Source organism: Scyliorhinus canicula, chromosome 19 (genome assembly GCF_902713615.1).
Source record: "Scyliorhinus canicula chromosome 19, sScyCan1.1, whole genome shotgun sequence".
Classification (NCBI taxonomy): Eukaryota; Metazoa; Chordata; class Chondrichthyes; order Carcharhiniformes; family Scyliorhinidae; genus Scyliorhinus; species Scyliorhinus canicula.
In genome coordinates, this window is record NC_052164.1 from 43,970,326 (window position 1) to 43,996,417 (window position 26,092).

A 26,092-nucleotide genomic window follows, 5' to 3' on the forward strand; every position below is an offset into this window, starting at 1 on the left:
AAAGTGTTGATGATGCAGAACTCATTCAGGATACAAAGTTCATGAAGGCGTTATCCGTTGTCATTGTTCTTTCCCCACCCCATGATGACTGAAGCATGTTGGCCATGAATCACTGGCTGTCACAACATGTGCATTAAGGGGCTGTTTAGCACAGGGCTAAATCGCTGGCTTTGAAAGCAGACCAAGCAGGCCAGCAGCACGGTTCGGTTCCCGTAACAGCCTCCCCGAACAGGCGCCGGAATATGGCGACTAGGGGCTTTTCACAGTAACTTCATTTGAAGCCTACTCGTGACAATAAGCGATTTTCATTAAGGCAGCACAGTAGCATTGTGGATAGAACAATTGCTTCACAGCTCCAGGGTCCCAGGTTCGATTCCGGCTTGGGTCACTGTCTGTGCGGAGTCTGCACATCCTCCCCGTGTGTGCGTGGGTTTCCTCCGGGTGCTCCGGTTTCCTCCCACAGTCCAAAGATGTGCAGGTTAGTTGGATTGGCCACGATAAATTGCCCTTAGTGTCCAAAATTGCCCTTAGTGTTGGGTGGGGTTACTGGGTTATGGGGCTAGGGTAGAGGTGTTGACCTTGGGTAGGGTACTCTTTCCAAGAGCCGGTGCAGACTCGATGGGCCGAATGGCCTCCTTCTGCACTGTAAATTCTATGATTAAAAAAGTCACCCAGGCTGAATAGCCTCTCGCCATATGGAAACGTCACCTAGGGGGTGGTAGAAATGATCTTTATCTGAGATGCTTGCATATAGTGTTGGTATGTAGGGGCACATGTTGTTGACTGTGCCTCCATCAGGTGACAACCAAAGCAAAATGAGGCTCTTCAAGATTGCTACTGGTGACTCAATTGACTTTGACAGCTTTTTGCTCACTGCAAAGCCTACACCATGCTCACAGTGGTCTTCAGTGCTCTCTCTGTGCCTGTAGAACGTGCCATGAACTACAAATCAAACCTGTGTTGGCTAATCTCTTTGGGTGGCAATGTTAACACCAAGCTTGTGCACCTCACGGGCAGTCAAGACTATCTAGCGTGCACTTCCTGTGGAACCGGCTCATTCATGCCAGGGCACATAGTCTTCAAATCTAACTTCCAAGCCGAATAGTTACCACTCTTTGTTTGCTGCATTGCCTGGGCATGGTTTTAGGGACATGGTTTTAGAAGCTGCAGACTTGCCAAGCTTCCGTACACCACTCTCAACCTTGTGCCTACGATAAATCCAGAAGAAAAGCAAAAGCCTAATGACATCTAGGGCCTGGTTCGTTGCAGGCGTTGCCGGAAGTTACGAACCTTGGGGAAACACCAACTGCCTAGTGAGATTCCACTTCAGATTCTGTTGGATTTACTCCCTAGGCTATTAACTCTTGCTGTTGAAGGGCACGCCCGGCAGGGCGCAGATGAACATAAGCATACATAACCTTGTCCTCTAGGTGTGCCATTCCCTGGCCCCTGTCACGGCAATCAGCCCCCCAACTTCCGGTGCCTGGTTAAACCTAGCCTAGTCACTGATCCCTTGTGCTTGAGACCCTCTTCCTTGGCAAATTAAATTAAGTTAGATTAAATCATCTCACTAGCCCACCAACCCGGCATTTTAACCCCCTCCTTAAATACTGATATGCCTCAATATTGAATCATCTCAGTAAATCCCCACTGCACCAGTAACTCTTCTCCTCCCCCACCCCACATTCTCTCAGCACCAAAAGTCCCCAATAAATCCCCTCATTGCAGCACTAAATCACTCTAATTCTGCAACAAGCCTTTTCATCACAGCTCAAAAGATGACCATGGCTCTAAATCTCCCCAAAATAACTCCTCGCCGCAGCAAAACCTCCTCACTGCCAGTAGATACCCATTGTTGCAAATAACCAAGCTGCAAAACATACAGCTTCTGAAAAATGAGGCCTTCCCCCAACCTCTGAAGCTTTCAGAGTGACTCCAACTTAATTGTGGTGATGGAGGGAAGGGGCTCCCTCCCCTACTTCAGTGAATGGCTCCCAGGGCCATTCCAACCCCTGACCGCTCATGGCTTCCAGACTGCCCTGCACTCAGGCCTCACACTGGCCTGGCTCTCCCCACCACCACCCAAGAAAATTCTCACTTAAAAACAGCTACGTCAACTCTAACTGATTTAATGGGCTGGCAGGGTAGGGCTGTAGTTGTCCCCGAGCTGCCATTGTGCAAACCATGGCCGGGGTTCTCTGACCCTGCACCGGGTTGGAGAATCCCTGTGGGGGGGGATACGGGAATCGTGCCCCGACGCTGGCTTACCGATTCTCGGGCGCCCGCCGGATTCCTGCCGCGCCGGTCAGGGGCCATTGAAAGCACCCCCCCCCCCCGCCGATTCTCCGGTCTGAGTGGCCACCGAGTCCCGCCGGCGTGGGTTACTCAGGTCCCACACAGCACTGGGTGGAGAAGCCGACCCCGGGGGGGGGGCCTCCACGCTGGCCTGGCCCACGCTCGGGGCCTACCGATCGGCGTGCAGGCCTATGTTCCTCCGCGCCGGGCCCCTGTAGGACTCCGCCATATTGCCCTTGGGCCGGCACTGAGAAGGGAACCCCCGCGCATGTGCGGAATCATGCCAGCCGTAGCGCGCATGCGCGGATTCGCGCCGGCCATTCTGTGCATGCGGGAACTCGCGCCAGCTGGAGCTGCGGGGACCACTCCGGCGCCGACCTAGCCCCCTAGGAAGGGGAGCATTCCTCATTATCGGGGACCGTTACCGCCGGAGTGGTTCGCGTCCCTTTTCTCACGGGCATGGGGACATAGTCCCATTATTTGCGAAACTCTCCCCATATGATGAGCCGGTGCGGTTACAAATTTAGAGGTTGGGAGGATAAGGGGGTGGAAGGAATGAGGGATTTGTTTTTGGAGGGGCGAATTTCTAGCTTGGAGGAGTTGTCGGGGAAATCCATGCAGACACGGGGAGAAAGTGCAGAGTCTGCACAGACAGTGACCCAAGGCAGGAATTTAAGCTAGGTCCCTGGTGCTGTGAAGCAACAGTGCTAACCACCGTGCTACCATGCCACCCATGTTTAGCACCATGTCGACGATTCTGCAAATTGAATTGGAACCCTGTCCTTCAGGGGCCATATTTGGTGTGTCAGGCCTGCTGGAGCTGCAGACGGGTACGGGGCTGTTGTTCTAACATTCGCCTTGCTGATTGCTCGCAGGCGGGTTCTTTTGGAGTGGAGGTCAGCCTCAGTATGCCTGAGGGCTCTCATGGAGTTTTTGTACTTTGAGAAAGTCAAGTACGCAGTGAGGGGGGCTATTGAGGGGTTCTACAAAAAATGGCAGCCGTTCTTTTTATACTTTATAAAGAGTTGGTTACTGTCAGCTGTTAGGGAATGGAGAAGGGTTTTTTGGGGGTTGCAAGGTGTGGGTATTGTTACTTTTATTTATTTTACTGTTTATTGTTATACATTTATCAAAAATATTGAATAAAAATATATTTTTTAAAGTAATACGAGGTTCTGAGGTGAATGTGAAGCTGGCTTTTTTTGCACAGTCCCTTCTGTTCCTCACTGAGTCTTTCTTCAGTCTTCTGAATTGGTAACCAGAGGCTGAACTCATGTAGGTGCTGGCATTTGTTTCCTCCTTATCTAAACAGCATTATCCATGTCTGGATGTTTTCCTGAGAATGTAGATGCTGTAGATTAGAATAGTTCCATTGTGGTGCTTGTTTTGGGTTTTTTTTTGTTTTCTCTCTACTTGCCCTCGGGTAGGTCTCTGCTTCCATCTTGTCTCCCCCTTCCCCCGCCTTCCAGCTGAATCAAGTGTAATGTTATCCTGCTTTCAGTTATTAGAGCAAACAGATTCCTCTGAAATTGATCTTCTGACCAATCTGTGGTTGAATTCCAGGTGAGGCCCCACTCGCCCACCTTGAATTATTTCTGTTGTGTACAAAAATGGCTGCCACCAAATAAAACTGCTTTGCAATGCTGTCCTTTTACATAAGATAGATTTACAAACTACACCTCGACCATTCTTGCAGAGCCCTGCACTAATCTAATTGGGAAGGTTGATGAAAATCGTGGAAATTGTGCAAGACCAAAACGGCAATGGTGCTGTGACTCTTGCGTGAAATAAGAATCAGAGGTAAAGATAGTTTAGTTCCTTCATTGTTTACTAATACCTTATTTGCATTACGGAACTACTTTCAACTGAAGCAGCTCTAGTGGACTGGTTGCTATTGTTTCAAATTTTACCATTCATAAGGATAACTGCAAGATTTTAAGGCAATTGGCTTTGGATGCGTAATAGCATTCTGGCTCCTCAGGAGATTGTGGGTTCAAACCCCTTGAAAACTTTAGAATATAATCTGTGCTGGCACTTCAGGACAGTATTGGAGCAGTGCTGCGTGTCAGAGGCACTGTCTTTTGGGTGAGATGATAAACTGAAGCACGGTCTGTCCATGCAGCTGCAACATTGTCTATATTACAACAATGACTACATTTCAAAAGTACTTCATTGACTGTGAAGAACCTTTTGAATATGCTGACTTTATGAAAGGTGCTAACTAAATGTAAACGTGTTTTTTCTTCAATGCATAAAGGTATGCTGCAGATTGCTTGTTGTAAATAAGCTGTTAAACAGAACCCCAAATAATTCTAGTGTAGCCATGGTAAATATCAGATCAGCCACTTTGATCCTTAAAGAGTATTGAGATGAAGCGAGGAAAGGCACTGCTGCAAGTCATTCGTTCAGGAGTACACCGTATATTAAGCGCTGTCAGTTCTAAGTACTTTAACACCATTACAACAGTCGCACCTACGCTGATTTATATAGTGTCATCAGTGTATGTAAAAAATTTGACGTTGAGTTTCACAGAAGTCCTTAAACACAGCCCAAGAGGAAGTGTTGGGAGAGGTGACAGAAATCACAGGATTGCATTTCTGAGCTTCTTGAAGGTGATGCGAGGGGTAAGGTTTGGGGAAGGGAGGTCCAGAAGGTAGGGCTGAGTGGCTGACAATTAATGAGATAAAGTGGTAGATGACTGCGGATTGTTAGTTGTACTGTTTTTTTGGACAGGAAAAGAGGTTTCTGCAGATAGTTAAAGTTCCTTGCAGTTCTTTTTTGTAATAGGCTTTCCAAACCAGCAGAAGATGTTGGTGAATGTTCATTACAATGATGCTTAAAGTGCCAGGTTAAAGCCTGGATGTATTTTTTATATTACTGGAACCAGTGTCCTCCTCTTATTGGGCAGCCCCTCGGGGTCGAGGATGACATGCTTCCACTCTGGGAAGGTGGGTTCTGCGGTGGCTGAATAGTCCGATCCTGGATCGGCAGACAGGTGGTGTTTGATGAGGTGGGTGGGATGCTCTGGATTGTGCTACGCTTGGTCTCCACATCCTCCACCCTGTGATGCTCGAGGTGATTGGCGCCTTCGCGGATGCTTCTTCTCCAGTTTGTGCGTTCTAAGGCAAGCAATTCCCATGTGTCGATGGGGATGCTGCATTTATTTAAGGAGGTATTCAGAGTGTCCTTGTAGAGTTTCCTCTGCCCTCCTAGTGATCGCTTGCCATTGGAGAGCTCCGAGCAGAGCACTTGTTTCGGGCACAGCCACTGTAACCGGTGGAAGGACAAAAGAGAAATCCAGGCCAAAAGCAATGACCCTTTTCTGGGTAACCTTCTGAATACCTTCACTGATTGCAAGTGTCACACTGAGATTATTACAATTTAAAAGCATTCTTAGACACATTTAAACACCGGTGTTATGATGAGTGCTGGTATTTAGGTATTCCTGCTGTGGTTGGAATTTGTCCCTCTGCGTAACCAAAATTATTTTTGCAGCTGTTCAAGCAGTCTCTGGATTATATGCTTTGTAAAAAATGTTTTTAAAGTGCCCAATTCTTTTCTTTCTCAATTAAGGGGCAATTTAGCATGGCTAATCCACCTACCCTGCACACCTTTTCGGTTGTGGGGGTAAGACCCACGCAGACACGGGGAGAATGTGCAAACTCCACACAGACAGTGACCCGGATCCTCGGTGCCGTGAGGCTGCAGTGCTAACCAATGTGCCACCGTGCCTCTGGATTATATGCTGAAGCTACTTGGCCACAATCCCAATTTGCATTCATACAGAGCTTTCAACTAAAAATAATGTGCTTTACAAAGACATAATCGGGAAAACTTATACTCTAACCAAAAGAAGGAGCTATTAGGGGGGATGGGTTACCGAAAGCTTTAGCTGAAGAGGTGGTTTTAATAGACATCCGTCAAGTGGGTGTGGTGGCAGGTTTGATGTGATTAGAGGGTTGATGAGAGGTTTATGGAGAAAATTCCCTCCCTTGAGGCCAAAGTGGTTTCAGGCACACAGCTGCCACTGATGAGTTGAAAGGGGGTACATATAAAGCCAGAGTCAGAGGAAAGGAGAAGTCAGGAGAGGGAAAAGAAATTGTCAGGCTGGAGGTGGTTTCCGATATGAGGCTGAGGTTGTGAAATTTCCCAACCTCTGCTCTAGTAGCTGTAGTGTTCATATGGATGGTCCAGTTTAAAATTCTGGTCAGTGGTAACCCCCAGGATGTTGATGGTGGGCACTGAATGATGGTAATGATTTTGCATATCAAGGGAAGATGACTGGATTCTCTCTGGTTAGAGGTGGCCAATACCTGGTGCTTGGGTAGCATGAATGTTACATGTTATTTACCTCAAGCCAGAATGTTATCTGGGTTTTGCTGCTTTTAGGCATGGACTACTTCAGTGTCTCAGGAGTCACAAATGGTACAGAACCCTGTACAGTCACGAGTGAACATCCCCATTTCAAACCTTATGACGGGGGAAGATCTCTGATCACGCAGCTACAGATGGTTGGGCGTAGGACATTATCTTGAAGAACTCCATCCGCAATTTCCTGGGCCTGAGATTTTTGGCCTCCAGCAATTTCAGCCATCTTCCTTGTGCTGGGTATAATTCCACAAGTCAACCCCCTCCCCCCTCCCCCTCCCCGTCCCATCCTCCCCCTCCCCGTCCCATCCTCCCCCTCCCCGTCCCATCCTCCCCCTCCCCGTCCCATCCTCCCCCTCTCCCTCCCATCCTCCCCCTCCCCGTCCCATCCTCCCCCTCCCCGTCCCATCCTCCCCCTCCCCGTCCCATCCTCCCCCTCCCCGTCCCATCCTCCCCCGAGCCCCTCCCATCCTCCCCCGAGCCCCTCCCATCCTCCCCCGAGCCCCTCCCATCCTCCCTCTCGCCTTCCCCCATTGCCCCTTCCCCCTCGTCCCTTCCCCCGTCGTCCCTCCCCCGCCCCTCCCTTAATCCCTCCCCCTACCCCTCCCTCTTAATCCCTCCCCACCCCCTCACACCCTCCCCGCACCTCTCACCCTTCCCCCTCACCCCTCCCTCCTTCCCCCCACCCCACCTTCCCCATCCTGCCCCACCTCTCTCCCCTTCCCCCTCCCTCGTCCCCTCCCCCTCCCTCGTCCCCTCATCCCTCCCCCCTCCTCCCTCCTTCCACACCCCCCCATCTCCATTACTCACAGCTGGATGTGGCAGGGCTGCAGGAGCTTTGATGAATCGGCAGGTTGGGGGATCATTTAGTTCTGTCTATTACATAAGAACTAGGAGCAGGAGTAGGCCATCTGGCCCCTTGAGCCTGCTTCGCCATTCAATGAGATCATGGCTGATCTTTTGTGGACTCGGCTTCACTTTCCGGCCCGAACACCATAACCCTTAATTCTTTATCTTAAAAACATTTAATGAAGGAGCCTCAACTGCTTCACTGGGCAAGGAATTTCATAAATTCACAACCCTTTGGGTGAAGAAGTTCCTCCTAAACTCATTCCTAAATCTACTTCATCTTATTTTGAGGCTATGCCTCCGAGTTCTACTTTCACCGGCCAGTGGAAACAACCTGCCCACATCTATCCTATCTATTCCCTTCATAATTTTATATGTTTCTATAAGATTTCCCCCCCTCCATCCTTCTAAATTCCAATGCGTACAGTCCCAGTCCACTGAACCTCTCCTTGTAATCCAACCCCTTCAGCTCTGGAATTAACCTAGTGAATCTCCTCCGCACACCCTCCAGTGCAAGTACGTCCTTTCTCAGGTAAGGAGACTAAAACTGAACACAATACTCCAGGTGTGGCCTCACTAACACCGTATACAATTGCAGCATAACCTCTCTAGTCTTAAACTCCATCCCTGTAGCAATGTAGGACAAAACTCCATTTGCCTTCTTAATCATATGTTGCACCTGCAAACCAACTTTTTGCGACTCATGCACTAGCACACCCAAGTCTCTGCACAGCACCATGTTTTAATATTTTGTCATTTAAATAATACATTTGCTGTTTTACTGTTATTCCGACCAAAACGGATAACCTCACATTTGTCAACATTGTATTCCATCTGCCAGACCCTAGCCCATTCACTTAACCTATCCAAATCCCACTGCAGACTTCTGGTATCCTCTGCACTTATTGCTTTACCACTCATCTTAGTGTCGTCTGTAAACTTGGACACATTGCACTTGGTCCCCAACTCCAAATCATCTATGGAAATTGTGACAGGGCAGCACAGTGGCCTAATTGTTAGCACAGCTGCCTCACGGCGCTGAGGTCCCAGGTTCGATCCTGGCCCTGGGTCACTGTCCGTGTGGAGTTTGCACATTCTCCCCGTGCTTGCATGGGTTTCGCCCCCACAACCCAAAGATGTGCAGAGTAGGTGGATTGGCCACACTAAATTGCCCCTTAATTGGAAAAAATAATTGGGTACTCTAAAATTAAAAAAAAAATCTATGGAAATTGTGAACAATTGTGGGCCGAACACTGACCCCTGAGGGACACCACTAGCTACTGATTACCAACCAGAGAATCACCCATTAATCCCCACTCTTTGCTTTCTATTAATTAACCAATCCTCTATCCATGCTACTACTTTACCCTTAATGCCATGCATCTTTATCTTATGCAGCAATCTTTTGTGTGGCACCTTGTCAAAGGCTTTCTGGAAATCCAGATATATCACATCCATTGGCTCCCCGTTATCTACCGCACTGGTAATGTCCTCAAAAAATTCCACTAAATTAGTTAGGCACGACCTGCCCTTTGTGAACCCATGCTGCGTCTGCCCAATGGGACAATTTCCATCCAGATGCCTCACTATTTCTTCCTTGATGATAGATTCCAGCATCTTCCCTACTACTGAAGTTAAGGTCACTGGCCTATAATTACCCGCTCTCTGCCTACCTCCTTTTTTAAACAGTGGTGTCACGTTTGCTAATTTCCAATCCGCCGGGATCATCCCAGAGTCTAGTGAATTTTGGTAAATTATCACTAGTGCATTTACAATTTCCCAAGCCATCTCTTTTAGCACTCTGGGATGCATTCCATCAGGGCCAAGAGACTTGTCTACCTTTAGCCCCATTAGCTTGCCCATCACTACCTCCTTAGTGATAACAATCATCTCCAGGTCCTCACCTGTCATAGCCTCATTTCCATCAGTCACTGGCGTGTTATTTGTGTCTTCCATTGTGAAGACACAAATAACCCCGGAAAAATTGCCGTGTGTGGATGGACCTGTCTATTGCTTGCTGCCTCTGGGGTTCGGCTTGCAAGTAGTCCAGTATATAGTTTCACCAGGTTGGCACCTTATTTTTAGGTAATTTTAGGGGACAGATAAACTGAACTCCTTCATTCTCTCATCGTCTGCCCATAAGCACAGGTGTTTTTATTTTAAAAATAGTTTTAGTGCTGATTCCGTAAACACTCTGAAGTCGAAGTTTTAAAGTGACTCGCAGCAAACTCACTTTGAGTAAATCAGAAGTTGAAAGTAATCACACACTTAAACACTGGTACGATTGTAACTTCACACAAAAAAAGAGGGATAAGAAAGCAACTATGAATAACTGAACAGTAAAAGGACCACAGAAATGGACATCTGGCCGCGTGATTGTCAGAGTCCAGAAAGTCAGTGGCGCAGAATTCCAGTAAAGTGGAATGGCGAACAGTGAGGCGAGATTGTCGATTTGATCTGCTTGGCACCCAGCACTTTGCACTGGACGACTATTTAGCTTTGAACAGGATTGTGACTGCAAGCAGAGCTTGTAATTTAAGGATTGTGAGCAGTTTTATATGTCTGCACCCTTGGTGACACAGAAGGATTTTGATTATGATTGACATATCCTCAAGGAACATAGTCTGTTTTCTTCATTCTAACATTTCATTGCTGCATTTACAGACAAAATCTAATCAATTCAGGCATTATCCAAAACATGGGAGGACGTGACTTGACTGATTCGAGCGAACCTTATGCTGAGCATGAAGCAAAGGCTTGCATTTGTTTAAATGGTATCTTCCATTGGATAGATATCCTAAAAGACTTTCCAATTAATGAAGCACCTTTGAAGTGTATTTATTCACTGTTGTACTGCAACAGTGGGAGCCAACTTGTGCATCGCAAACAATGGTTGAAATAATAAATGTAGATGTCCTTTCGATGATATTATGTGAGGAATAAGTATTGGCCAATTCACCATTGCCGTGTGTGGATGGAGCTTCGATTTAATGTCTTGTTTGAAAAATGGGATCTCTGACATTATCACACTCCTTCAGTACTATACTGGAGTGTCCATTTAGAGTATGCGCTGAAGACTACCGAGACTTAAGCTTACTACAATGTAAAAGGACATTGCAAGCTTATTAATAATTGTGATGAAGGTAGGGCCAATTTATAGGTGAAAGAATGGACTTTATTGTGTTGTAAATAGTGCATGGACCTCTGCCTTTTCACCAATTTTCTTTTATTTCATCCCAACTATGAAAAATAGACCAATGTCTGAAAAATATACCCATCACCATCTTAATATATGTAGCACTTGCTGCTGTCATTACTTCCCTGGGTAGAATATTTCGCAACAGCTTATATTCGTGCAGGAAAAAGAAAACTTGGGGCACTTAACAAATGAGTATGAAAGCTGCTGATACAAGTGGAGAGAGATTAATCGAGATGAACACACACTAGATCGAAGGAATTAAAGATGTTGAATGAGCTGGAGATTGGTGTTCAGCTTGGTATTGCTTTACCGTCTATCATCAATGTTGTGATGAAGGTAGGGCCAATTTATAGGTGAGAGAATGGATTTTATTGAGCATATCAGCTGGATGGGAAGGTCAGGATGAATGGGATGTAACCTTGCATTGATTTATAAACCAGGACAGCAACTTTGAATTGAATGGTTCGCTGTCCCCAGTACAATGTATGTTAGCAAGGATGCCAATAATGTACAAACAGGGCAAAATTAGGTTGTGCATGACTGAGCTTTGGTAAGGAGTAGTGGGTGGGAAGCCAGGAAGAGAGATCCTATACATTAATAGTGTCTGGAGGAGTGAGAAACGTTGAGGAGGATTCTGGGGCAGTAGTCTACTTGAAGGTAGACCCAAGTTGTAGAAGTAAGCTGAATTATTGATTAGGATGTGTTTGTTAAAACATACTCCATGCCAAACAAGAAACAGGGGTTCTGGTTTAGTCTGAGAAACTGTTCAGGGAATGGCTAGAGGCAGTGGTAAAGAAGTAAAACTGTTCGGTGGGGCTGTTGTCAATGGCTTAAACCTTCCCAAAATTGAGGTGGAAGAAATTGTGACTGATCCAGGAAGTGTTGCTGAACAAGCAGTCTGCGTGTACAGAGACCGTCATAGTTCCATCACAACAGTGGAGAGATGGAGCTATGTATAATCAGAAAATTGTTATCACCTGCACATAACGTCACTGACAAATAGACTTTTTTCAAAAATAATTACTAATGGTGCTTGTGAGATCTGAGACCTTAGAGGTGACTGTATGGTGAGAAGCTATTGCTGAAAATACACCGCCTGCATTCTGGTAGGCTCTTATCGCTGTCCCTCGATTCAAGGATGACGTACTCACGGTCGTGCGTTTCTGCCATGGGTGTACATGTGGCTGAACAGGCCAAATCCAGACCCGCAGGTTATTAGGCACACGCGGCAGTCTCTCTTTCTCTCTCTGCCCCCTCCCCCAGGTAGTGAGATCCAGAGTATAGGATTTATTTTTCTTCTCTGCCTCATCATTAAGATATTTTTACATGAAGCGTGGGGCAGCCAAGGTGGTCGCCATCCTGAACGATTGGTAGCAAACTCCTCCCAGTCATTGTCAATGCCACCGTGGTCAAGGGGAGCCTTAGGATGTCCTTTTCGCCTTTTCTTTGTCCTCCCTGGAGCACTGGCCATTTGAGAGTTGAGATAACTGTGGTTGACTTTTCAACCCTATGAACACTATGTCCAGTCCGTTGTAGTTGGTTTTGCAGGAGCTTTACCTGAATGCTTGAGGACCTGACTTCACGAAAGACACTGGAACTTGTTCTCCTTGTTTTTTGTCTGATATGTAGCAACTGGAGGCCGCCCCATGTCCCATTGAGCTGCATGATGTAGGAATGGTGTTGGATGATGATGGCATGATTAATTCCTTGAGTGCTGCAGTGATATTATGACTTAAATTAGGGTCTTAAGGGTACCAAGAAGTACTGAAGCTCAACTGAAGGAATTCTAACAGGGAGGTTCAGGAGCGATCCAACTGGGAATGGGGGATTAGAAATGTAATTGGAAGAACAGATCAGTCAAAGCTGCTTTTATTGGGGTACAATGGGAGGAGCAGGGGGCACTGTGTCCATCCTTGGATGTTCAGCCTATAATCCTATTCATTTTTCAGCGTTACTGCACGTCTAGATTTCCTTTTTGTCGATTTTTCCCATTTTTTTTCTACTATTGCCTGTTTCCCCGCCCTAGCTACATTATATGATTTTGAAGCTATATTAAACAATTTGTTAGAGGGTTTCTGTGATTGTCAAGCCACACCATAAGGGGGAGGGGGTGATGACACCTCATTTTAAGGAGGGAAACATCATTACCTTGAGATTGGCTTTGATTCTTGGCACTGCAACCTGCCTGTAAGATGGGTTGTCTAATAAAGCTTTAATAGCACTTCATTTTAGCACAATGCTACATTAACAGCCATTTTCCATTTGATGAGTCAGTGCATCTTATTTAAATGGGATCTTGCAATTACTTGCTTGTAGAGTTGGAGTTTGCCCCTTAGCAATAGAATTTGGCACAGCATGCTGAACTAGTGAGAATATGTTCATGAATTCACTAACTTTTGCTCTATTTGCTTTAATTTCCTGTTGATGTTTGAGTGTATAATGATTTGCACTCTGTTTTTTGATTTAGGAAAACATTAAGCTGATTGCTGCATGTCCTGATGGTCTGACTATATAATAATAATCTTTATTATCACAAGTAGGCTTATATTAACACTGCAACAAAGTTGCTATGAAAATCCCCTAGTCGCCACTCTCTGGCGCCTGTTTGGGTACCCAGAGGGAGAATTCAAAATTGTCCAAATTACCTAACAGAACGTCTTTCACGACTCGTGGGAGGAAACCGGAGCACCCGGAGGAAACCCCCACAAACAAAGGAGAACGTGCAGACTCCACACAGTGACCCAAGCCGGGAATCGAACTTGGGACCCTGGGGCTGTGAAGCAACAGTGCAAACCAATGTGCTACCGTATCATGAATGGTAGAATTTAAATGCCCATGTCCATTGTTGTTCCCTTTACATTTGGTATTTTCGCAAATATGTCCTGACGAAAAGTTTCAACAGTGTGACCCTTTCTTTTTTCCAGCAATGGTCATGTTCTGTACTTCTGTTTGACAGGCTGTTGATCAGTGTAGGGCATTACACTGTGATACCCCAATGTCAGTTGCAATTACATTATGAATTCAAGTTTATAAAAAATTGTAAGTTTAAAAAAAACACTAGTCATTAAGTCCGAAGCATTGTTAAACGAAAGATGCTGTGCCATAAGAAACTGAGCAAAGAGATAAACAGTTGGCACCAATTAATAATTTGGATACTTTGTAAAAGTGCCTCCCTAACCAGAGACAGTGAAAGGGTTAACAATGCCAGTGGGAGAAGGATAATATGACTATAATGACGTCTTTATTTGTATGAGTTGCGATTCTAAGTTAACAGCACTGATTTTACACTGTTGGTAGCACAATGCACGCAATTTAAATTTTAAAATGATCTGAAAATACTTGACAAACAGGTAATGGGAAAATAGGCATCCATATCCAGCAAGACCATATCCAGCTATTAATTTTCTTCCCTAAATCTCTGACTGCTCTCTCTTTCTTAACCACACTCCTTAAAACCTGATCGGCATGCTGGCACAGTGGTTAGCACTGCTGCCTCACAGTTCCAGGGACAGTGGTTTGATTCCAGCCTTGGGTGACTGTGTGGAGTTTGAATATTCTCTCCATGTCTGCATGCATTTCCCCGGGGGCTCCGGTTTCCTCCCGCTGTCCAAAGATGTGCAGGTTGGGTGAATTGGCCATGCTGAACGCTTAGTCTCCAGGGATGTGCAGGTTGGGTGAATTGGCCATGCTGAACGCTTAGTCTCCAGGGATGTGCAGGTTGGGTGGATTGGCCTTGATCAATACACGGGTTCACAGGGATGGGACACGGGTTCACAGGGATGGGGCACGGGAGTGGGCCTAGGTAGAGTGCTGTTTCGGAGAGTTAGTACAGATTCGATAGGTCAAATGGCCTCCTTCTGCACTGGTCATTCTATGGTACCTACCTCTTTGACCAAGCTTGTAGTCACCTGCCCTAATATCCCTTTATGTTGCTTGGTGTCATATGTTGTCAGTTCATGTGATGTACCTTGGGATATTTTACTGTGATGAAGGCGCTGTGAGAAGGTGAGATGTTATTGAACTGAAGTATGTGGAGGTCAGTTGTTGCACCTGAACTACAGTTGTGACAGTGATCCAGGTACTTGGTTTGAACCCAGTTTGAGCTTCTGGATCTTTACAGCTGAGCTGCTAACTTGATAAACCTGTTTGGCCACTAGGAGAAGAGAGAGAGAAAGAGAGCCCCCCCCCCCCCCTTCTCTAGCTTAATAAAACCCGCCATGTCACTGATCCAGGTCTCCACGCTTGGGGGCCTTGCATCCTTCCATTGTAGCAAAATCCTTCGCCGGGCTACTAGGGACGCAAAGGCCAACACACCGGCCTCTTTCGCCTCCTGCACTCCCGGCTCCACCCCAACCCCAAAAATCGAGAGTCCCCATCCTGGCTTGACCCTGGATCCCACCACCCTTGACACCGTCCTCGCCACCCCCTTCCAGAACTCCTCCAGTGCCGGGCATGCCCAGAACATATGGGCATGGTTCGCTGGACTCACCGAGCACCTGACACACCTGTCTTCATCCCCAAAGAACCTACTCATCCTCGTCCCAGTCATGTGGGCCCGGTGCAGCACCTTGAATTGGATGAGGCTAAGCCGCGCACACGAGGAGGAAAAATTAACCCTCTCCAGGGCATCAGCCCATGTCCCGTCTTCGATCTGTTCCCCCAGTTCCCCCTCCCACTTAGCTTTCAGCTCCTCTACTGACGCCTCCTCCACCTACTGCATAACCTTGTAGATATCAGATATCTTCCCCTCTCCGACCCAGACCCCCGAAAGCACCCTGTCACTCACCCCCCTCGCGGGAAGCGAAGGGAATCCCTCCACCTGCCGTCTAGCAAATGCCTTTACCTGCAGATACCTGATCATGTTTCCCGGGGGGAGCCCAAATTTCTCCACCAACTCCCCCAGGCTCGCAAACCTCCCGTCGATAAATAGGTCCCTCAGCTGTCTGATGCCCGCACTGTGCCAACCCTGATATCCCCCATCAATGTTCCCCGGGACGAACCTATGGTTCCCCCTTAACGGAGCCTCCATCGAGCCCCCCACTTCTCCCCTATGTCGCCTCCACTGCCCCCAAATCTTGAGGGTAGCCGCCACCACCGGACTCGTGGTATACCTCGTGGGAGGGAGCGGCCACGGCGCCGTTACCACGGCCCCCAGGCTTGTATCTCCACAGGACGCCCTCTCCATCCGTTTCCATGCTGCCCCCTTCCCTCCATTACCCACTTGCGCACCATCGACACATTGGCCGCCCAATAGTACCCCGAGAGATTGGGTAACGCCAGCCCCCCCCCATCTCTACCCCGCTCCAAGAAGACCCTCTTCACCCTCGAGGTCCCATGCGCCCAAACAAAGCTCATGATGCTGCTGGTCACTCTTCTAAAAAAGGGCCGAGGGATAAAGATGGGCAAACACTGGAAGAAGAACATGAACCTCGGGAGAACCATCATTTTGACGGACTGCACTCTACCCGCCAACGATAGCGGCACCATGTCACACCTTTTAAATTCCTCCTTCATCTGCTCCACCAGCCTGGTGAAGTTAAGCTTATGGAGAGTCCCCCAACTCCTGGCCACCTGCACCCCCAGGTATCTGAAACTCTTCACTGCCCTCCTAAACGGGAGCCTCCCAATTCCCTCCTCCTGATCTCCCGGGTGCACGACAAATACCTCGCTCTTGCCTAAATTTAACTTATAGCCCGAGAAGCCCCCAAATCCCGCTAACAGCTCCATTACCCCCGGCATTCCCCCTTCTGGGTCCGCCACATACAACAGCAGGTCGTCCTCATACAGCGATACCCGATGTTCCTCCCCACCCCGCACCAGACCCCGCCATCTCCCTGACTCCCTCAACGCCATAGCCAGAGGTTCAATCGCCAGTGCAAAGAGCAAGGGGGCACCCCTGCCTGGTCCCACGGTAGAGCCTAAAGTACTCCGATCTCCTTCCATTTGTAACTACACTCGCCATCGGAGCCGCGTAGAGCAGCCTCACCCATTTGATGAATCCCTCCCCAAATCCAAACCGCTCCAGCACCTCCCACAGGTACCCCCACTCAACTCTATCAAACGCTTTCTCTGCGTCCAGCGCCACCAATATCACCGCCTCCCCCTCCACTGCCGGCATCATGATAACATTTAGCAGTCTCCGCACATTCGTGTTGAGCTGCCGCCCCTTGACAAATCCTGTCTGATCTTCGTGTATCACCCCGGCACACAATCCTCTATCCTGGTGGCCAGGATCTTCGCCAGCAACTTGGCGTTAACATTGAGGAGCGAGATAGGCCTGTATGATCCACACTGCAAGGGGTCCTTATCCCGCTTTAGGATCAGAGAGATCAGTGCCCGTGACATCGTCGGGGGCAAAGCCCCCCCCTCCCATGCCTCATTGAGGGCTCGCACCACGGGGGGCCCACCAGGTTCGCATACTTTTTATAAAATTCCACCGGGAACCCGTCCGGCCCCGGGGCCTTACCTGACTGCATTTGTCCAATCCCCCTGACTAGCTCCTCCAACTCTATCGGCGCCCCCAGCCCCTCTACCAGCTCCTCTTGAACCCTTGGGAAACATCCCCTCTCTCCCCATCGTAGGTTCCGACCGGTACAGTTCCTTGTAGAAGTCCCTAAAGACCCCATTTACTTCTGTCCCCTTGTGCACTACATTTCCGTCACTCCACCAATTTCCCTAGCCGCATCTCGCCTACGGAGCTGATGCACCAACATCCTGCTCGCCTTCTCTCCATACTCATATACCGCGCCCTGCGCCCTCCTCCACTGTGTCTCCGCCTTTCTGGTGGTCAAGTCAAATTTGGCCTGCAAACTGCGCCGTTCCCCCAGCAACCCTTCCTCCGGTGCCTCCGCGTATCTCCTGTCCACATCCAAGAGCTCCCCCACCAGTCTCTCCCTCTCCTTCCTCTCCCTCCTTTCCCTATGGGCCCGGATGGAGATCAGCACCCCCCGGATCACTGCTTTGAGAGCCTCCCAGACCATCCCCACCCGGACCTCCCCCGTGTCATTGGTATCCAGATACCCCTCAATACCTCTCCGGACCCTCCTACACACCTCCTCATCAGCCCGCATCCCCACATCCAAGCGCCAGAGCGGACGCTGGTCCCCCGCCTCCCCCATCTCCAGATCAACCCAGTGCGGAGCATGGTCTGAAATCGCTATGGCCGAATACTCGGCATCCTGCACCCTCGGGATCAATCCCCTGCTCAGGACGAAAAAGTCTATTCGGGAATAAACCCTATGGACATGAGAGAAAAAGGAATACTCCCGCGCTCCCGGTCTCCAAAACCTCCAGGGAGCCACCCCTCCCATCTGGTCCATGTATCCCCTCAGTACTTTGGCTGCTGCTGGTCTCCTACCCGTCCTTGAACTGGACCGGTCCAGTGGGGGATCCAGAACTGTGTTAAAGTCTCCCCTCATGATCAGGCCCCCTGCCTCCAAGTCCGGAATGCGGCCCAACAAGCGCCTCATGAAGCCAGCATCGTCCCAATTCGGGGCATATACATTAACCAGCACCACCTTCTCTCCCTGCAGCCTACCCTTCACCATAATATATCTGCCCTCCTTGTCCGACACCACCTCAGCCGCCTCGAACGCCACCCTCTTCCCCACCAGAATCGCCACCCCCGGTTCTTCGCGTCCAATCCTGAGTGAAAAACCTGCCCCACCCACCCCTTCCTCAGACGAACCTGGTCCGCCACCTTCAAGTGGGTCTCCTGGAGCATAGCCACGTCCGCCTTCAGCCCCTTCAGATGAGAAAATACCCTGGTTCTCTTAACCGGCCCATTCAGCCCCCTCACGTTCCAGGTAATCAGCCGGATCAGAGGGCAACCCGCCCCCCTCCCCCGCCGGCTAGCCAGAGCTTATCGACTGCTCGCACCAGGCCAGCTCACCCCGCCCGACCCGTTCCCCATGGCGATAAAGCCTCTCCTCTACCCCCCTGGCCCACACCAGCTCCTTCCTGGACATTCCAGCAGCAACCCGGTATGCACCCCCCCCCTCAGGCTTGGACCCCTCCTAGCCGCGACGCACCCTTCATAGTACTTCCGTGAGTCAGCTGACTTCTGCTGACCCCGGCAGCTCCCGCCAAAATCCATCCCCTCCCGGCATGGGGTCATCCCCCTCTTGCCACACCTCCTTGGCACCGCTTCAGCGCGGTAAAGAAAACCAGTAGAGGCCATGCCCCCACCGCCAGCTCCGCCCCCCCGCCCCGCAGCGCGGGAAACCAGAGGAAAGCCTGCGCTTTCACGCTGCCACACCCCACCCTTCTGACGCAGCTCCCCAAAATCCAGTTTCACCCCAACCCCCAGCCCCGTACAGAAGAGAACATATAAAACACAAACCCCCAACATTCCCCACATAACCCACAACCATACCCAACAGACAAACCCACCCGGAAACAGAGTAATAAGAAAACCAGCATAAAAAACACACATGTCAAATTGAAGAACAGCAACAGCGAAAACAGTAACGGCCATAGCGTGTCCCCAGACCCTAGTTTGAGTCCAGCTTCTCTGCCTGTACAAAGGCCCACGCCTCCTCCGGGGACTCAAAGTAGTGGTGCCGGTCCTTGTATGTCACCCACAGGCGCACAGGCTGCAACATTCCAAACCTGACCTGCTTGGCATGAAGCACCGCCTTCGTCCGGTTGAACCCGGCCCGCCGCTTAGCCACCTCCGCACTGCAGTCCTGGTAGATTCTCACTACCGAATTCTCCCACTTGCTGCTCCTCTCTTTCTTGGCCCAGCGCAGCACACAATCCCGGTCGCTGAATCGATGGAACCGCACCAGCCCCGCCCTCGGGGGCTCATTTGCCTTGGGCCTCCTGGCCATCACTGTGAGCTCCATCAAGCTCCAGGGGCAAATGGAAGGACCCCGCTCCCATCAACGAGCTCAGCATCGTGGTCACATACGCCGGGAGATCCGACCCCTCCAGCCCCTCCGCCAGGCCCAGGATCCTCAAATTCTTTCGCCTTGTGCGAACGTCCAGCTCCTCCAAGCGGTCTTGCCACTTTTTGTGAAGTGCCTTGTGCAACTCCACTTTCCCCACAAGGACCACGGCCTCCTCCTCCCTCTCAGCGGCCTGCTGCTGCAACTCCCGAATAGACACCACCTGGGCCGCCTGGGTCCCAAGCAGCTTGTTGGTAGTTGCATTCAGGGAGTCCAGCAACTCAGTCTTCAGCTCCGCAAAACAGCGCAGAAGAGAGGCCTGCTGCTCCTGCGCCCACTTCCACCAGTCCTCGGGTGTTCCGCCGGCCGCCATTTTGTCCTTCTTCCCCCGCTTTTCTTGGGGAGCTGCTGCAGCTTTTTCCTTTGCCCCACTCCGGGTGAGCACCATAAATTATGGGGAAAGCTCCTCTAGACACCTTCCCCCACCGGGATTCATCGAAACAGCGCCGTTTGGGGCCCTCAAATCGGTCCAAAAGTCCTTAAATAGCGGGAGCTGCCGAACGTGCGGCTTAGCTCCGCATAGCCGCAACCGGAAGTCAGCTGAACAGCAATTTAAATGCAGTTCTGAAAGTCCATTTGCATGTACTGGTGCTTTGAAAATGTTATGGGGATTTCACCATACAGTTTAACCTTTTGACAATGCTGCCCCTTGACATTCTGCACCATTGTTCCTCTAACTAGTCTGAGCAAGTATGGAGGATGAAACTGCAGAATGCCATGTCCTCCAGGACAAATTTTAAACATTCAGGGAGGTCTTTTCCTGTGCTTCACCTCTGATGTTCTGCTTGTTTTGCACGCATCTAATAATTTATATTTAAATTGTCGTATGAGCTTATTTTGTGCTATTAACTGTGTAAATTAGTGCTGTTAACTCAGAATAGCAACTTAAAAACAAATAATGGCATCATTATAGTTACATCATGCTTTTCTCATTGATATTGTTTTTTTCCCTTTTTGTTGTTATATAAATTTGGATTACCCAATTATTTTTTTTCCCAATTAAGGGGCAATTCAGCCTGGCCAATTCACTTACTCTGCACATCTTTGGGTTGTGGTGGTGAGACCCACGCAGACACAGGGAGAATGTGTGAACTCCACACGGACAATGTCCCAGGGCCAGGATCGAACCCGGGTCCTTGGTGCCATGAGGCAGCAGTGCTAACCACTTTGCCACCGTGACGCCCTCCCACTGATATTGTTAACCATTTCACGAGTTCTGGTCAGAGAAGAACTTACACAAAATATCACAATTGTTAATTGTGTTGGTATCTTAAATGTCACCCAGCTTCTTGTGCCATTACATCTTTTGTTTAACAATGCTTCAGGCACAGTAACTTGTTTTTGAACCACAAATGGGGGGAAAGTTTTATCAGAGGAATGTAAACTAATGGATCGAAAACGCAGTCTGTTTATCTGTTGTGTATTTGACCAGTTGCTGGCATGCTGGTGTTGAACCTGAAGGTTGAGAGTTTGAACTCAACTCAGGACTAAAGCTGGTTGTGTGGGCTGCCATTCAAATGTTGTGCTGCTCCAGGCTCCTCTTCAAACTTCCCAAGCACCTCAAATTGCTTGGGGGAGTTGAGTAAGTCTTTGAAGAATACACAAATGCACAGTGCTTTTGGTGGAAACATTTTTAGATAAAAGGAGTGAGGCACAGCAACCCTCATGGGGTTAGGTGGGGCCTCTAGTTTTGTTGCTCCTCCCTGGTAGTCCAATTTTGTTGACGCTGATGAAGTTCATAATATAGCATTGTTGCCTCCAAATGTAACAATTAAAGACTTGTATAGAAAACTTGATTTCATAAAGCTTCCCAAGTCGCTTCACAGGATCATAAACAATCTGACACAGAGCCAAGCTGATATTAGGGTGTGTACAGGTAGATTTTAAGGAATGGCTTAAAAAGGAGAGGGAGCTAGAGAGGCCGCGGTGTAGGGAGATGTTTCAAAAGTTAGGGCCTGGGTAGCTGAAGGGCACAACCATCTGAAGTGCCGACCTCTGGAACATGTGGAGGTGCTGCTCCCATAAGCCAATGTCAAATCTCTTTTCTCTTGGTTTCAGTGAGGTGGTTGCACAGCCTGCTCCCAAGTTGTGGATCTTGTGCAGCTTGCGTTAATTGCAATGTAAACAGGTTTGCTACAACTGTTTATTGAGAGGGCCTAGTTTTCAGCCTTTTCGTTGACCTGATTGGTAAAACCTGTGCTTTTGCGATCAAATTCATTGCCATTCATTTTGCAACTGCTTTTTAAGAAAAAAAATTATTCTTTGGCTGTAGACGTTCCCGAAAACACATTTATTTTCTCCTTAGTTGCTTTTTAAAAAAATTTAGAGTACCCAATTATTTTTTTCCAATTAAGGGGCAATTTAGCATGGCCAATTCACCTACCCTGAACACCTTTGGGTTGTGGGGGTGAAACCCACGCAGACACATGGAGAATGTGCAAACTCCACACGAACAGTAGCCCAGGGTCGGGATTCAAACACTGGTCCTCAGTGCTGTAGGCAGCAGTGCTAACCACTGTGCCGCCATGCCGCCCCACCCTAGTTGCTTTTCTGCAGAATACCAGCTAGGCCACTTCAGGTGGCAGTTTGTTCCACATTGCTAGAACCAGCCTGTTATCAAATACAAGTGCACCTAAAAGAGAAGGAACTGTATTTGCCAGATTACTGAAGGCTAACATTGGGAGCTCAATATTAGAAAATTCCTCTTTTGATTTTGCTTTTCAAATGTTGTAGGAAAATGACCTTTTTAACATGCCCAGCAATTTCAATGTTTTTTAAAGATTTGAAATGTTAGATCCAAGTACCTCTCAATCACATATAACAGAGCAGCTACTTTGCATTCAGAGACATTAAACAAAGACGGGTGATTTGAGTGTGGATTAGCTGTAGAGTAGCCTATGCTTGGCAGTGCAGGTACAAGTGTTTAAAACACCAGGCCTGGTGCCAGAGGGCACTACTCGTTTTGATGCTGTAAAAGTAGTGTTACTTACAGCCCCAAGTATCTGTTGCACAACAATACATTAAGTGTCTTTTGTGTTCTGTGGGTCCCCGGGGAGCTGTTATTGTGTGCATGGACAGCTGTTTGAACCAAGGTGAGAAGCTCGGTCCTATGGGATCGGAGAGAAGTCCTGCTTCAGGCTATTCAGTGCATGTATTACTGATCATCTAATGGAGCTTAAAGGTCAGGTTATCCTAGTCTGGGTGACAGTCTTACCCTTTGGGGCTCTATTTGTGTAAATGTAGTTGAATGTGTAAGGTGTGGACTATGGAGGAATCTATCTTGGGAGTTTGTTTTGGCCATCCGCAGGTGAATGAGTGCTGCCAATACATGAAACTATAGTTAGAGCTGTAAGGATGGCAGCATTAGGTGCTAATGGTTTAAATGTATACGTCATATTCTGTTTAACCACTGGGCTGTTGAACATGACCAGAGCTTTGACTCTCTATCCGTTGAAGCTGTTAAATATTGAGTGAGGACATATTTACTCAAAGAATGTGATGCCTCCTTTGAAATTGCCCAGCCTGTTGATGGTTCAGTGGGTATAATGTTTGTGGGCTACTTAGTCAAAGGTCAGTGAATTTCCTTGGTTTGATCGCTGATAGCTGCCAAGTTAGCAGGGACGATTAAGTCTTAGTCACTTGCCTTGTGATTCCTACAAATATTGGCATTAAACAAGTGTTGGATTAGTCTTGGCTGTGATGCCTCTCATGGTTCTTTAATTTCTCTTCCTCCTCCTCCAATGTGATTCCTATTCTGGTCTTAGCTCAGTGGATGCATTCTGCTTTGGAGCCAGAAGAACATCAATTCAAGCCTATTCCAGAGAGTTGAGTACGTAGTTTAAGCTGACACTTCAGTGCAGCTCTGAGAGGATGCTGCACTGTCAGAGATATTGTCTTTTGGCTACCACATGAACAAATGATACGTATGTTCCCTTTAAGCCATGGCATTATTCAAAGTTCTCCCAATATACGATATTTATTTCACAAATAGCGTCATTAAAAACAAAATTAGAGTACCCAATTCTTTTTTCCCAATTAAGGGGCAATTTGTGTGGCTAATCCACCTACTCTACATATCTTTGGGTTGTAGGGGGAGACCCATGCAAACACGGGGAGAATGTGCAAACTCCACATGGGCAGTGAACCGGGGCTGAGGTCGAACCCGGGTTCTCGGCGCCATGAGGCAGCAGTGCTAACCACTGTGCCGTCCCTTACAAATAACATCATTAAAACCTAATATCTGGTCATTGCTGTTTGTGGGACCTAATGTTTGCAAATTAGCTGCTACATTTCGCTATAATGCAGCAGTGACCACATTTCAAAATTACTTACTATAGAATACTTTTGGATGGCCTGAGGTCGTGAAAGGCGCTCTAGAAATACATTTACTGGAATCACAAATGAGCAGTGATCGCTTAGGTGACGTACCAAGGTACTTTCAGTATTCCTTGAACTATGCAGGTGGAATCAAATTGGGGTTTGAAATGGGTGCTGTCGTAAGAATTAGTTACCGAATGCTTCACCTATTGAAAGAAAATAATCTCTCGCTTGAGCTTTGTTACAAAATGAATTGGTTGGATCCTGTGCATGAAGTATTTTCTCTCGGGCTTCTTACCTCTACACCGCCATCTGAGGATGTGAAGAAATGTAACAAAGCTAATGCAACGACAGCCTAATCACCCGGGACTGAAAGCACAAAATTAAAACCGAAAATGCTGGGAAACCCCAGCAGGCTTGGCAGCATCGGAGGAGAGTTAACCTTTCAAGACTTCTTCAGAGCTGAAAGCATGATTGGTATTGAATAGGGTACGGGATCAATTTTCTTCTTTTTTACTGTGAAATTGGCCAGTTAGAAACGGAGGTCGGATTATTTTTCTTGGATGTATCATATCTTTAAATACAAAATGAGTTGAATTTGCTGTTTACTGTTCATCCCATTGTTAGGCAGCCACCAAAGTGGAAGTTGACATGGAAAAAGCTGAGAAAATGCAAGTAATGAGGGGAGACTTCCTGACATCTCTGGAAAATGATATTAAACCTGTGAGTATTTGATATGTGCACTGAAGCACAATGGTTCTATGATTCCAAGGCACTCTTTCCAGACTAAAGTAAATTCAATGTCCATTCAAAGCTGGTGTGATTTGGAACTGGATTCAACAGCATTGTTGAAACTCTGCTCTGTTTATATTTGAATGTCTGGTTTGTGAGTTGGGACCGGGTCTAATTTTATGTTTTTTGTACTGTGAATAATGTCCTCATCAAGGAAATATTTCCGGTGACATTTCATCAATTCTTTTTGCTTATGTTTGTACCACATGGAGTCATTTTTTGTTTTGTTTTAACACAAGTCATTGATACAGAACATGTTACAATTCTGAGGTTTACAAGATTATGATTAGGAACACCAAGGTAAAATGGAGGGGTAATGTGACCTATTCTGAAGTTTACATGACAACAGGCCGGGGATGGGTAAAGATCAAAGGGAGACCCAGATTTTGTTACTGGCACAATAGAGCCGAGTCTACTAAATTCCCAGAAAGGAGTTGAATGTATCAGGTAGTAAACGATTGTGCAATAAACTGTCGATTTACTTTTAAGATGAAAGAGAACTGGTGTCAAGGATAGCTAATTAGCCTTGCATCCAGGTAAAAATGCTAATTTGTTTCACGTTGTCATGAGGAAGAGTGAGGAGGAAGCCATTGTTGTGATTTGGCCACAGACCTTTTTACAAATCAATGAATATCACAGACAGCAAGGGACAGCAGTAAGAAGAAGCTGCTTAGCTTTACAAATGACTGCAGCTAGATGAGGGAGGGAGACAGTTTCTAATTGAAGAGATGCATCCACAGCCATCTCGGGATTCTGGGAGATTTGTCCTGATGTGGCAAAGGGGAATAATCATTGGGACAGGCTTTACTAGCGCTAGTAGACTTAGGAAACTCTGCAAAAACTAAATGAAGCACCTGAAGGTGGTCTCTCAAAGTTACTATTCAAAATGGAGAAATGTGAACCCATTCGAATCTGGAAACAACAATGGACAGTTTGCTGTAAAGACAGTAATTCCATAGAGAGTGCACGTATAAGTATAAAAGAGAAAATTTTGTAGTTTTAAGTATAAGTTGACCACAAAAAGAAAGTTAGTGTTTAATCATAAGTGCTTTTACCCATTTGTTACAGTAAAAATCCTAAAAAGTTACATTTTGTGACATCCTTTTTCGCTTTTAACTGTAAGTTGGAATTTCTTTTTAAACATTATCCGTTATCAGTCTCTGCAGGGATTGTAAGAAAAAGGAATGGTGTGATGTCACTTGGAATACTACAATGTTGGAACAATGAAGCATCTTGAATCATTGAGTGCTGTTGCTGAAGGTTTCTTTTTGGCTCTACCTTTCCCAAAAAGTGATTAAAATATAAATAAAATTTAATCAAGCTA

The 26,092-nt window shown here is 47.5% G+C and overlaps 1 protein-coding gene across 1 annotated transcript in view; it reads left to right on the plus strand.

Moving 5' to 3' along the window:
* Positions 1–26,092, plus strand: part of LOC119953848 (vesicle-fusing ATPase) — a 303,368-nt gene that overhangs the window by 146,846 nt on the left and 130,430 nt on the right. Inside the window, exon 13 of the mRNA XM_038778413.1 lies at positions 24,604–24,699. Within this exon, the coding sequence (XP_038634341.1) occupies positions 24,604–24,699 (96 nt within the window). The remainder of the gene's footprint in view (positions 1–24,603; positions 24,700–26,092) is intronic.